Raw genomic sequence first — 14,546 nt, 5'->3', positions numbered from 1 at the left:
TATAATGAAGTGAGGAATCCGAAATTCATCGCAACAAATGTGATTCTATTTTATGAGTGAGTGAATATAATGACAGTTGTAGCAATAGTTATAAGTAAACTTGGGTTAAACATAGGAAACGTAAACTCTACGCGGATTACTCCATTCCCTGCGCCATCTGGGCCGGACCGGCACCGGTTCCATCGTCCGCCTTCTTCTTCGATCCGGACACGATGTCGTCGATGCGGAGCAGCAGGATGGCCGTCTCCACGGCGGTTTTGTACACCTGCAGCTTGACCGACAGCGGTTCCCAGATGCCCTTCTCCTTCATGTCGACGATCTGACCGGATTCGCCGTCGATTCCCCAAGTGCACGGACCGGTTCCAGCCGGGTGCGATGCGTGCTTGGCTCGGAGTGCCGTCAGCGTACGGATCGTGTTCGCTCCGCAGTTCTGCGCCAGCGTGCGAGGAATGATTTCCAAGGCTTGGGCAACGGCACGGTAGGGACCCTGGATTTGCTTGTTGGTCAGAGCCTGCGACACGGCCATTTCGACGGCGCCACCTCCCGGCAGCAGTCTCGGTTCCAGCATCAGATTCCGGGCGACGTGCAAGGCATCCTGAAGATTACGTTCCGTTTCGTTCAGCACATCCTTGGACGCACCGCGCAACAGAATGGTACAAGCCTTCGGGTCGGCGCACTGAGTCACGAAACAGAAGTACTCATCTCCTAGCTTTTTGATCTCGAACAGTCCGGCACCGGTTCCGACATCCTTCTCCGTGAGCTCCTCCGTGCGATTCACAATGGTAGCTCCGCAGGCACGGGCAACTCGGTTGTTATCGGTCTTACGCAGACGACGGATGGCGGTGATACCGGCCTTCAACAGGAAGTGCTGAGCCAAATCGGAAACACCCTTCTCGGTGAAAACGACGTCCGGCTTGACGGCGATGATGTCCGCGCAAACTTTGGCCACATGCTCTTCCTCGATTTGCAGCAGCTTGGTGAAATCCTGATCGCCGACAATTTCCACGTTGGTCTGACTCTCGCCCTTCTTGTATTCCAGGGGGCAATCCAGCAGAACAATACGCGGGTTTTCGATGTATCTGAAAGAAATCCAGTACGATGACGGTATTAGTAAGGGGTGAGTGTGTAATCATAAACCTACAGGCCAGGTTTGAACTTACCGTCTCATCTTGGGATGCGTCACGTCCTTGTTCAGCATGACTCCCTTCAGCACGCACGAATCGTCGATCGATCCTCCGGGAATTTTCTCCACCTTGGCGTACTTCTTGATGTCGATCTCGGTGCGCCCATTCTCGGTCATCATAACCGTCTCCACGGCATCCAGAGCGATCTTCACGGCCAAGTCCGACCAGCGCCCGATGAACTTCGTTCCGACGCAAGATTTAACCACCTCGGCCAGTTTGGACTTGTCGGCCTTGTCCAGCGGAATGCTGACATCCGTCTCCAGCAGTTTGATCATGTCTTCCAGGGCTTCTCTGTACGCTCGGATGATCACCGTGGGGTGAATTTGCTGCTGCAGGAACTGCTCTGCCACCGCCAGCATCTCTCCGGCCAAAACAATTACCGAGGTGGTTCCATCGCCAACCTCCTCATCCTGCGTCCTAGCAATCTCGATCATACTCTTGGCGGCCGGGTGTTGAACAGTGATTTCCCGCAGAATAGCATTTCCGTCGTTGGTCATCACAATTCCGCCCATCGGGTCCATCAGCATCTTCAGCATGGCCTGCGGTCCCAAGCAGGTTCGGATCAAATCCGCAATCGTCTACAACAAAAAAACCACACAAATTTAACCTCATCTCGTGCTCGCGGAGGCGTAAACTTTGCGTGTGACTCACCTTGCCGGCATTGATGTTCTCCAGCTGCACTTTTCGGCCGCTCTCACGCTTCGTGTTCTGACCTGAAAGCACACACATCCAGTGAATTCCACTTTTCCACCTACCAAACTACCGAAATATACTCACTCAGAACCAAAATGGGCTGCTGTGGGGCGTACATTTTGTGTTTGTAAAAGAATCTGCTGGCTGGTCACTTGCTGAATCGAGAGATCACGTTTGATTTTTCACCACCGCACGCAGGGCACAGAAACACGAGAACAAGCCACAAAAGAAAGAAACGGGACTGCGACGGGCGTTTGACAGTTGCGCTTCGGACGAAGAGGACGAAAATAAAACGGCAAATGACAATTCAACGTCGTCAGGTTGGTACTGTCGGAGTTGACTTCTGGGGGAATCGGGGGAATATGAGCCTTTGCACGAATCTGGCCTTCTCACTCTCACTGAAAATAAATATTGCGCGCAAACCCAAGGGGAATGACATATCCTTTTCTATCCGGAATATCCGCATATATCCGTTTCTAACCGTCGCTAACCGTTGCTAAGCGAGCTGCTAAGTGAGCAGCGGTTAGACACGGTTAGCGACGGTTAGAAACGGATAAATGCGGATATTCCGGTTAGAAAAGGATATGTCATTCCCCTTGCGCAAACCTTGGCGCAAACCCCAAAATTTTATTCCCACCTTTGGGTTTCCGCGCCGAAGACCCAGCGCCAGATTCGGCGACAAAGAAAACTGACAGCAGTCGCCGGACAGTTGGCAATCCTGATATTTGACGGCGGCCGCCCGGTAGTCATGGGAGTGGATTGTTGTCACGCAAATAGATCTTTTCGCTGAAAATGCATGTGTATTGAGTTATTGTTGACAGATTTTCTGCAGTGTTAGTGTGAAATTCAGCGGTTTTCTGTATCGCGTAAGCCTTCGCTGGAAGAAAACGTCATGTTGTTCAGCGAAGCAAGGAAAATTTTCAGTGAAAAAAGCAATATTTGAAAACAGAGCGCACAGTAAAAGTCAAATTTGACTTATTGTGCGTGCTGTTTTCAAACGTTATGTGGGAGTGAGCAGGACAGGGCAAATTCGTACAGAGGCTCATTCCGGCTGTTTCTTGGAAAAGGGCTCGACTAATGTCGTTTTCGTTTTTGCGGCAAAAATAAAGTACGCAGCCTAGGGTTCGAACGTGTAGAATATTTTTAGTGTAGATTTATAGATAGGAAGTCAAGTTCGAACCACAGATTCCGAACATGTATTTTCACTAGTTGGAAAACATCTGAATTTAACGTGTCAAACCAGTCGTAGATACTCTTTCCAAAATCATGTGTAAAACACGTTAATCTGGCATCATTACTGTCAACTTTCTTATAATATCAGTACCAGGACCCCAGCTACGGGTGCCTGTTCTCCAAAAATTGAAGTATGTTAAGATGTACTTAACGCGGGCGAGTTCGGTGATGTATCTTAAGTGATAGGCGAACTATTTCCATTATCGATGCATAAACACACTGTCATACACGATCAAATCATGTGTAAAAGACAGTGGTTTAGAACCTAAACTTTTTAATATCTGATTCAAAAGAATAACACGTTAATATAGCTGGCTGTTTTAAACGATACATTAACGTGTAAAAGAACATGGATGAGGTGTGTCGATTATTTTCAGTGTATATATCAAGGGGAATGACATATCCTTTTCTATCCGGAATATCCGCATATATCCGTTTCTAACCGTCGCTAACCGTTGCTAAGCGAGCTGCTAAGTGAGCAGCGGTTAGACACGGTTAGCGACGGTTAGAAACGGATAAATGCGGATATTCCGGTTAGAAAAGGATATGTCATTCCCCTTGGTATATATATAAAAATGAGTTTGAAGTCCCTTTGAGGCAACAAAACTCACGAACTAGCTCACGAACGGATAAACCGATCAGCATGACTCTTGCACGGTTCGACCCGTTTTCTTGGTGGCAGTGTTTATATGTGGAAAATTATCAAGAAAAATATGAAAATAGTGAAGTTAATGTTTTTCAATGAGCTGGGAAGATATTCACCATGATCGAAATAAAACCAATCTAGAGGGCGGTCAACAGTTGTAAAAGTTTGCCGAGGCAGCTAGTAAATATAAAAATGTGTTTGAATATCCTTTGAGTGTAGAATTAGCTTTAGTTAAAATACACAGAAATGAAAACAAAAAAAAAATCCTTTGAGGGAAAATAGCTTAAATACTGATTTCTTTTTATGAGCAGGGAAGAAAATCAACACGATCGAAATATTTATCGAATACCGACTTCTTGAACAATATTCAACGGAAAACACTTCGCTATCCGTCGCCAATTAAGCTACGGACTTCAGCAGGATAAAGTACAATTAAGCAAAATTTCATCCATACCAAATCCATACACATATTTCTATGATAAAAATGATTACATTATATTTATTACGGACGCATAGACGGGCCCACCTCAAAATCGACGCAAGAGACGAACAGAGAGAAAAGCGCAAGCCGATATGTAAACAAACACCAGTGGACAAGCGTGTGCATGCGCGAGCCGGTGAGGACGAAAATTATCGTTCTGTCAAACATAAGTCTGCTCTGGAGCAGAATTATTTTTGACAGTTCGAAAATCAAGGAAAATAATTTTCGAACTGTCAAATTTAATTAAAATTATTTTTAATATCCCAATTGAGACAGACCCTTAACCGGACGCAAAATAACTATCGAAGTGTCAAATTTTGGCTAAAAGTTAAACGAATAAGCGAAATGCTTCACACCCTTAGTGTGTGCCCAGTCAGCATCTAGCTCAGCCTAGAGCTCAGCATATGTAATACGAGCTCAACGAACGAACGAAGAAAATTTTTGACAGATCTCAGGGCACTAAGTGTCTTTGTCTTTGACTTTGACTAACGAATGAACGAGAATAGGATAAAAACCAAGGCCGTCTTTGTCTTACTCGCATGCTGAACTGTCATTGTGATCTGAGTCAAATCTGAATTTGCATCTTGTCACTTTAATTTGCAGAAGAGGCAGAAGAGAGCCCTTATTTAAATTCAATCTTCGCCCTTATTTATTTAAATTCAATCTAGAAATCGTGTAATGAAAAAGTTTCCGATTGCGAAGCGAGCTTTTGAAAAGCTATTCGCGAAACGGAACTCCGACACTATATTTACATAAACAAAATCCCACCATACTGGCAACACTGCTATCAGATTTCAAAAGCAAAAATTCAGCGGGCCCGTCGGCTGTCGCAGGACCGTTCGTGTGATCGAATAAATAAAATTCGGTAAAATCGCGTTTCTTGCGCTTCTCTCGCAAAATAAGCGAAATAAGTTTTAAGAATCGTGCTTAATTTGTGCTATCCACGTCGTCATTTTTTGCGTTTATCTAGGGAAGAATTATGAGTACGTCAATTTCCGAACAGCAGCTGGTCAAACTGTGTTTCGTTCTGCGGGACGGCAAACAGGTCGAGGATGCCTCCGAGGACATGCAAATGGCTTATTCCGTGAGTATCTGCGGGATCTTCGGGGGTTTGGATCTGCGGGGCTAATGTGTGGTCACTTTTCGCAGTCGGCACGGGATCACAGCGTGGAAGATCTGATCAGTTGGTTGGACGAGAGCGAATGTTTGCGGCTGCGGGCCGATCAACTCACCAAGAAGCACGTCTTCGTGTTCGAGCAGTTTTCCGGAGAGGCGTACGAGAACATCCGGCAGTCGAGTGCCGTTCTGATTGGACCCCGATGTTTGATCAGTTGCTTTCTGGACAACGAGGCGATTCCGCTGGGGAAGTACCCGGTTTTGACGACGGCGATGAGGAATCTAACGGTGTGCAGTTCCGGCTTGAAACCGGACGAGAAGAGCGAAATCAGCCGGATGGTTCAGCACATGGGTGGGTATTATCTGGACATTTTGAATGCGGCTTGTACCCATTTGGTGGCCGCGACGGTCAAGTCGATCAAGTACGAAAAAGCTGCTGAGATTAAGTTGAAGATCATGCACCCGGACTGGGTGAAGGACGTTTGGGAGCAGAGCCAACAGAAGATGATCAATGCGACGGATTCGGCCTTCGCGAGGCACGCGCTTCCGGTGTTCTATTCGCTGACCATCACGTCTACTGGGCTGTCCACCCAGAAGAGGAATCAGATCAAACAGTTGATTGAGGATAACGGCGGAAGGTATATCGGAGCATTCAAATCGGAAATAACCGATATTTTGATCCTGGAGAAAAACAGCGTCGGATCGGCCAAATTTCAAGGAGCCATTCGGTGCAAGAAGGAATGTCTCTCGCCGGCGTGGATTGTGGACAGCGTTGAGGCCGGGTACGCCTTACCTGTGGGAAAGTACGAGATCCGAGGTATAAAATCGTCCACTCCGACCAAGGACGATGTCGGACAGTTGACGGTCGGAGAATTCAACCCTGACTGTACGCAGCTGTCCATGATCTCGCACATGAACAGTCGGAACTTGACCATCAACGAAAGTATGAGCTCGACGGTTTCGCAAATAGGCGCAAAAGGAGCAGGAAGAGGTTCTACTGCGGAAATACCGGCGGTTCCTGTGAAGCCTAGCAATGCAGATCAGAAGAAGAAGTATCGGGAGATTTTAACGCAGATCAGTCTGGCTCAGGCCAAAAAGGCGGGACCTTTCTTGGATGGTTGCAAGGTAAGAAATTGATAATTGTCATTGATTAAAAATATATCTCAAAATGTTGCTCCTTATGCTTAAATTTGATTTCGTAGATTTATCTGAGCGGTTTCGCATCTGACGACAAGGAAAAGCTTAACAAAATTCTCAACAGCGGTGGCGCAACTCGATTCGACGAGCTCAGTGACCGAATCAGTCATATCATCGTCGGCGAACATGTTCAGGCCGACTTCCGGGAGATACGTGAACAGAAGTTGACTCCACACATCATGACCCTGCAGTGGTTGGTTCGTTCGATTGAACTAAAAGCACCGGCGCCGGAAGAGGACGATTTAACGTTCCGTCCGAACTTGAAGGACATCACCGAAGAGGATGTCCCCGAACCACCATCGCCTGCGAGCAAAAAGAACCTGCAATCCATGAACAGCACATTCAAACGGCCGGAGCTGCCTCGAAAATTAGTTCTGGATGATCCTAAACCGGGTCCCAGTCGGATCTCGCGGACGGAGGACGACGTCCTGAAACAATATATGCAGAAGAACGCGTCTGTTCAGTTGCCGCCGGTAGAACCAAAAAAATCCACCGCTTCAAATGCAACTTCGGTCCCTCCGCCTAGTGGATCCACCACCCAGGACTCGGAGATGGAGTCCCAATTCACGGAATTTATGTTTGGTAAAACGTTGTTCATCTACGGGTTTTCGGAAGAGGACGCCACCCAAATTGTTTCCGACTGCGAAAACTGCGGAGGCACGATCGTCGATGAGAATTACACCGACGTGGTGGATTACATTGTGATTCCAACGTGCAGCGTGGGGGAAATCACGTTCAGCGTCAAGGGCCGGGAAACGGTCAACTGCATTTGGCTGGAAACCTCGATCCAGGATGGAATGTGCTATCCGCTAGAGTACTACTTCGAACCGATACTGTACGGCGAGAACGATCCGAAGCCGCTGGAAGATGAGGTGCTGGTGATCAGCACGTACTCCGGGGCGGAGCGGAACTACCTGATAGCGTTGGGTGGGACTCTGGGGGCCAAGGTCGAAGATCGGTTGGTGAGGAAAACGGCGCCGATTGTGATCTGTAAGGAAGCTTCCGGTGCGAAGTACGATGCAGCTATTAAATGGGGTAAGCTATTTTGTTACTTTTTACTTTGTTTTTATCTAGTTCATTTATTTAGGATTCAGTCGTGTTTAACGCTTCGCGAAGCCAAAACTTAGTTTTTTGAATCAAACCAGACTCCAAGGTCTGGTCGATTTCTATTCCCAAAAGATTAAGGTTCAGTTGGGCTGAATTCCGCTTTCTAGAAAACACAACCAATTGAGTTTTTTTACGGAGCAAACTCGATCCCTAAATCACTTGCCCAAATAAACAACATTTCTGCATGTGGACCTTCTAGAGAAATCACAGCATCATCTGTAAGAAGTTGCCTTAGCGTGCATTGTCCTTCCAGTAAGCTATCAATGGCTTTCACTTAGAAGTCATAAAGAAGAGACTTAAACACGATCCTTGGGGTAGACCCATGTAGATAATTCTAGAATTCGTCAGTTGTCCGAGATTGAAGTTCATGTGTTTTTCTGACAACAGATTAGGGTAGGACGGGGCAAGATGAGCACCCCTCTGTTTTACTACTTTTATGATGAATTTTGTCCAAACAACTTCATAATCCGTTAGAATAAAGTTCATCTTGTTTGTAAACCTGATAAAAGGTACCTCATAACGAACGAATTGAAAAATATCGTCAAATTAGTCAATAGCATGGGTTTTCAGCATTTTCTTATAAGAAATCATCAGAATGAAATAAGGTTTTTATGTTAGAATCAAATTTTTACCATAATTTTGATTATCAGCGAACATTACTAGCTTACTGCAAAGCATTTTAACTTGCATTAGGAAATATTTTCTTAAAACAAACGTTGAAATTTATTTAATTTTAGTAATTTCCCTATAGTGGGGCAAGATGAGCACCCCTGATGGGAATATAGAAAATATTTTGAAATTATTGTAATCCACTTAATAGTGCCGAACATAGGTTTTCGTACTCTCTGCGACTATTTGGTTGCGTTAAATTCTGAAAATAAGCCACTTAATAATCGTTCATTGCTTTTCGGGTAATTTTGTATAAAGTATTACAAAACCGCCATTTTTTTAATAATCGAAAAAAAACTGATCATTTTAAAACGTGATATCACAGTAATAAACAAGATTTACAATTTCAATCACTGTATGGCCAATTTATAGTTAAAATATTTTGATTTTAATGAAGTGCTCTTTTTGCCCCGTAGGGGTGCTCGTCTTGCCCCGCAGCATGTTTGAACTGACCATAAAACATCTTTTTTGGTCAGTCAAATAAGTCATCCTCAATGTAAATTTTGAACCCTGTCATGTTCATGGGCGGTAGAAAACATGATATAGAAAAGAACTACTGAGAGGTACTTTGAAACATTGTGTTACCTTTCAATAAACTCAACGTGATCCTTAGGGTGCTCATCTTGCCCCGCCCTACCCTATACAGGAAATTATTTGAAATTCCGGGTAGTCCACTATTGTGAAGTTTTACTCACAATATTTCTACATATGAAAATTGAATGCAGGGCTGTTAGAAGTGGCACGGATTTTGCGTTTTTCGCGGTTTTTGCGGAAATGGTTTATAAATGTGGGGACGAAGTTCAACACAATCAGAAAAAAACGAACATTTTCAAATTAGAGTTATGGAAGTTTTTGTTTGATGATGATGATGATGATGATTTTGTTCTACCATCTATTGTAGCAAGGCATATGCCTATGCTATAGCACTGGAATAATCTGAAAAGCGATTTGATCAAGATTGTGCTGTTGTTAGTGATCAGTCATTCTTCTGTATGAAGGGACAAAAAGGGTTTCGCGGACCCAGATATCTACCCATCCTGGATCTCATGTTTTCCAATAATCTGGTCAACATGTCGGTTCCAGTAGCTCATCACGAACTCTCGTCGGATCACCTCCCTACAACGTTTGAACTCGACTTCCAAGCGACTGTTGTTAGTCGTAACAGGCAAATTCGATGCTACAACAGAGCAAACTGGGTTAATTTCAAAAACCAAATAAATGCAAACCTGGACCTGTCTTCGCAGCTAGTCAACAATCTTAACAGGTCGGAGGACGTAGACACTGCGATCAACCTCCTAACACAAGTTATACTTGACGCGGAAGATTCTTCGGTACCGATGCGTACACTTCGTAATCCTGAAAAAGTCAACATTCCCGACAGCATCAAACTGCTGATTCGGCTTCGAAATTGCAGAAGACGTCAATATCAGCGTTCCAGGGACCCACATTTGGGAATGATAGTCGAATCACTGAACAAGAGAATTCAGCAAGAATGCGCTCGAGTCCGGTACAAGAACTTCGACACCACTGTTCAGGAACTGACCAAAGGAGGTAAACAATTCTGGAAAATCTCGAGACACTTGAGGAGTTCCATGAAACATAACCCTCCACTCGAAGTCGATGGAAACCTGCTAATTTCTCCCATGGAAAAGGCTAGAATCCTAGCAGATAGTTTTTCTAAAGACCACAACAACACACTGCCTGGAGATCCAATCACAAACATGGAGGTTGGAGAGATGGTAACAACACTCTCCATGCAACAAAACATCAACGAGGATTGGTCAACGTATTCCAAACCACAGGAGATCAAAGCTATTATTCAGCGTCTTAAAGCAAAAAAGCTCCTGGCATAGATGGTCTGAAAAACATTTGCCTGAAACATTTACCACGGAAAGGGCTAGTGTATCTCACTAAAATTTGCAATGCATGCCTCAAACTTTGCTATTTTCCTCAACAATGGAAACACTACTAAACCGGTAAACTACCATCCGATCAGCCTTTTGAGTACGTTGAGTAAAATTTTTGAACGAGTCGTCCTGACACGGTTGAATCGCCACCTAGACAACCATGAAATTATTCCAAATGAACATTTTGGATTTCGACGGTCACACTCTTCTAACCATCAGCTGGTTAGAATCACCAATTGTATAAAAAAAAGGCTTCAACGAAAGAAAATCAACAGGTATGGTGATGCTTGATGTGAAAAAGGCCTATGATACAGTATGGCAGGAGGCAGTCGTCTACAAGATGGCCAAAGCAAACTTTCCTGTTTACCTGACAAGGATGGTTCACTCTTTCCTCAAAAACCGAAGTTTCCAAGTGGCGGTGAACGACGAACTCTCTGGATCCTATCCAATTCCATTCGGGGTCCCGCAGGGATCAGTTCTCAGCCCGACACTCTACAATATCTACACTGCCGATATTATAAAGGTAGACGGAGTGTCATACGCATTCTTTGCAGACGACACTGGCTACTTTGTAACCCATCGCGATCCAAAAGTTATCACCCAAAAACTTCAAGAAGCTTAGCAGTGTTTGGAGCACTTTCAGAAAAGGTGGAAAATAAAAGTCAACGCTGTAAAAACACAGGCTGTATACTTCACGCGAAATCGTTCTCTTCGTTTACTTCCGGACGTGTGTATTGAAGTGAACGATCATCACGTACCTTGGGATACCGAGGCGAAATACTTGGGACTGCTTATGGACTCCAAACTGAAATTCGATAAGCACATCAACACGTCGCCTACGAAATGTGACAAGCTTACTCGTTCGCTGTTGCGCACAACAGCGCATTTTAAATTTAAACTTACATTGCAATATTAAATAGACACCCCTAAATAATACTATACTAGATGTACACTTCTATATACAATAACAGACGTAAAGTAGCATTGCTAAGGAGGAGATGTGTGAACTACGGAAACAACTATTTTCTGTAAATGTCCCACCGAATTTGTAAGTAGTGTTTTTAATGTGAATTATGTTAAACCTAATAAATGTTTTTATACAGCTTTGTAGCTGATCATCGACAGATATGCTGTCTTTCATTCTGCTGGAAGAGTCGGTCGTCAGTCCCCTCCTGCAATCGCAACATTCGCTTTATGCTCTGGTTAAGCGACAGTCAAGACTTCAACTTTACAACAAACTTCTACTGTTCAAAGGAGTCTTCCGAGCGGTTCTCACCTACGGCTCTCCTGCGTGGATGACTTGTGCAGCAACGCATCGTAGGCGTCTCCAGCTGAAGCAAAACAAACTACTTAAGATGATACTAAACCGGGCCCCGTGGTATCGAACTAAAGATCTTCACGTCGAGGCGAACATGGAAACCGTCGACCAATTCATCAACCGCATTTGGGAGAAATTTCGTGCCAGTTGCCAGTTGTCGATTATGTACTGCCCATAACCGCATATTTGTAACATTTGCACATTTTGCTGGTATAGAGTTAATATCGGGGATCACCATCAAATCACAAGTACTTTTGACTACCTGAATAAAAAAACCAAGTTTGTTCTAGGATTTATGAAAAAAATACCAAGTCTTTTTTTTTCTCTTTGACCAATGTAACCGCATAACAGTCACACTGGAAAAATATACTGGCTTTGAAGCGTGCCATCAGTCATAATCAGGTCCGATTTAATTTCTGGCAATTCGTCTAGCATATAAGATGTGCCGTAGCAAATTTTATTGCGAAACGATTGATTACGAATTTATGAGAAACTTTTAAAATTTAGGTTCATTTTCATACTATTAAAAGTTGAATCTTTGGGCTCCATTTTCTCCAATGTCTACTTTTGTCGAATGTTACTTTTATGCGATTAGGGGCAGTGTAGTTGTAAAAGAAAAATCTGTATCTACGTAATCCAATGACTAAAATATTTGTTTAAATAAATAAATAAAAAAATATCTACTCACGTTACGGAACCGAGTTATGGAATTTTGTGTTTGAGCAAAAACAAAGTTTATAGGGTATTGGTTCCCTTCTTAAGCATGTGGCTCCCATTTTCATCCTACGAAAAACAAAGGATTGAAGCGCTGTTTGTTTTGTTTCTTATTTTTGTATTTTTTGTTAGAAGTGAGCACCCATGAAAACAAAAAGAATGGAATCAATCGGTGTCGTAATCGCTTGTTTTCGAATAGGATGAATAAGGGAGCGTGAGATTAATGATGGAACACATACCCTAGTCAATAGCGTGGAGTGCTAGTTAAGTTGCATCGCACTAGAAGCTCAATTTGTTAAAACTTAGATCATATTCTGAATTTCTTAGTCAAACTCTTGAAGCCATTTCTGTGATCAGTTTTTGGCTAAAATTTTGGATTTAATTTAAATGGTGGCTGTCATTTTTTTTTCGTGTCCGTGTAATTTGAATTCGGCTGACCGATTTGTCAATAAGTAAAAGATTGTGCTGAAGTGTAGGTAACTAATATTATCGGAAAAGGCACAGCTTCACAGAAAAAAGCCACAGTGCCACCCCAGTAACAACTGCAGTTGACAGCATTCGACGATCTCCGGAGCGTCATCAATCTCACGGAAAGTTCGAAGTTGATGGGCCACTTTTGTCGGGAGGTCATCGTCAGAGTGCGATATATCGTAGTTCATTTTATTCTTCCTTGGATGAAAGTAACAGATTGCAACCGGAAATGGATAGAAATCGAGGCGTGGATACGATCGACCGACGAAATGGGATTTGGTGAGATCTGTCTGATTTACTCTTTGTACACTATATTGTTCTACAATCTATGACCGGAATATGTCATAATCGTAAAACTTATTAATATTGTTAAAATGGGCCGCCATTGAGGGCTCATGAGTCCATCACGTTTTAGTTTATTTTCAGAGAGGGAGTATAGGGCACTGCATTGTTTTGATTTTGTATGGGATTCTGACGTTTCTTGGCCTTGTTGTTTACAAAGTATCTGTAAGAGTGAAAGAGAAGGAGAGAATTTCATGCAGTGCCCTATTGGCGCTTAAGCCTACACAGCAAAAAAAAAATAAATAAATGCAACCCGCCCGATGTAACTCATTCCGATGTACTAAATAATCAATGTAATCACGATTCCTATGTACGATTACATCATTTTTATGTAAAATCTTTTGTTCTTATGTGTACATCGTCCTGTGTAATATTCATGCAACCGACGGATTGATCGGGTTGCAGCAGTTCAGATGTTTTTCTGTGTAAGCATTAGGGCCAGGACACGAAGTAAATACCTGTGTTCCATCCCAGAAAGGACCAAGGGGTGGCATTAACCTTCTTAGCATCGTTACCCCCACCGATTTTCACCGCATTGCTTTTTCATAAACTGAGCGGTTGGTACGAGATGTCCCCTCCCCACTCATTGTCTTAATTGCTGAATTAAAAACGCTGCACAGTAAGCCTGGCCGCTTTAATGCTTGTATTGTATCTATGATGTATGTACTGCTGTTGAAATCAGGCACGCGATATTGGAGATAAGCACTGTCGCTGGAAGGTGGCATCAGCTCTTCCTCTCTGGAGCCACCATATGTTGACGACGGGGCATTTACACTCCGAGTGGTGTTTCTGTCAGCTGCCGCGACGATCACTTGACGACGACGCGACGACACACCACAGCCGTTGCACGGTGTCGTTGCGAAGGTAGACAGTATTCGATTCCGCGTATGCCGATCAACAGGAAAGAGAAACGCACTGAATGAACTGTCGACGACCGAAACTACTTACTGCTACTCGGAGGATTGAGTGGTAGATAATTAGAATCGATCAACTGGCCTTCCTAGATCCGGTCAAATTCTTTCGCATTGGGAAACTCTCGCTGAGACCGTCCCACTATTTACACCATGTCTTCAAAAATGTTTTAGGTGGTGATTTTCTGAAAGTCCTCGACAATAAAGTAAGAAAAATGCATTTGGTTACTCAAATTGATGGACCCCCCGTTAATTAAAGCCACAACAATTTTTACGGACCCCTCGATTTTGGTCAATTGTGGGCTCATTTAAACCGTTATAACTCGAAAGTTTCTCCAAAAACCAACTCAAAACAAAATGTTGTTTAAAAGAGGAATGATTGAGCTATTCTTTGCAGATATAAAAAGTTAGGTCGGCCATATTGATTTCGGCCGCCATCTTGAATTTATTTACAAAAACTTTTTTTTCGCCATGTTGGCAACCACCGATTTTCAAAATTTTTACATCAATTGAGAGCTGGGGCATTTATACACAACATATAAAAAAATTAGAGATGT

At 43.6% G+C, this 14,546-nt stretch overlaps 2 protein-coding genes across 3 annotated transcripts in view; one reads left to right on the top strand and one right to left on the bottom strand.

The window, feature by feature from the left end:
* LOC109421726 (T-complex protein 1 subunit gamma) overlaps window positions 1-2,127 on the bottom strand; it is a 2,349-nt gene extending 222 nt beyond the window's left edge. Inside the window, exons 1-4 of the mRNA XM_019696253.3 lie at window positions 1,962-2,127; window positions 1,836-1,897; window positions 1,161-1,762; window positions 1-1,079 (exon numbers count right to left, since the gene is read on the bottom strand). The exon at window positions 1-1,079 is cut by the window's left edge and continues 222 nt beyond it. Of these exons, the coding sequence (XP_019551798.1) occupies window positions 137-1,079; window positions 1,161-1,762; window positions 1,836-1,897; window positions 1,962-1,995 (1,641 nt within the window). The 5' untranslated portion in view covers window positions 1,996-2,127 and the 3' untranslated portion in view covers window positions 1-136. The remainder of the gene's footprint in view (window positions 1,080-1,160; window positions 1,763-1,835; window positions 1,898-1,961) is intronic.
* A 2,853-nt stretch (window positions 2,128-4,980) lies between these two features.
* LOC115258107 (DNA topoisomerase 2-binding protein 1) lies at window positions 4,981-7,550 on the top strand (the record flags this gene model as incomplete). 2 transcript variants are annotated; one of them, XM_029858131.2, is given in 4 exon segments in its annotated part: window positions 4,981-5,102; window positions 5,208-5,321; window positions 5,387-6,478; window positions 6,556-7,550. In XM_029858131.2, coding segments are annotated over 3 exon segments (2,192 nt in total), but the record flags the coding sequence as incomplete, so codon positions are not given.
* Window positions 7,551-14,546: the final 6,996 nt, after the last annotated feature.

The sequence above is a fragment of the Aedes albopictus genome, chromosome 3 (assembly GCF_035046485.1).
Source record: "Aedes albopictus strain Foshan chromosome 3, AalbF5, whole genome shotgun sequence".
NCBI lineage: Eukaryota > Metazoa > Arthropoda > Insecta > Diptera > Culicidae > Aedes > Aedes albopictus.
The sequence above is the reverse complement of the archived record's forward strand: the minus strand, read 5'-3'. Positions and strand labels throughout refer to the sequence as shown.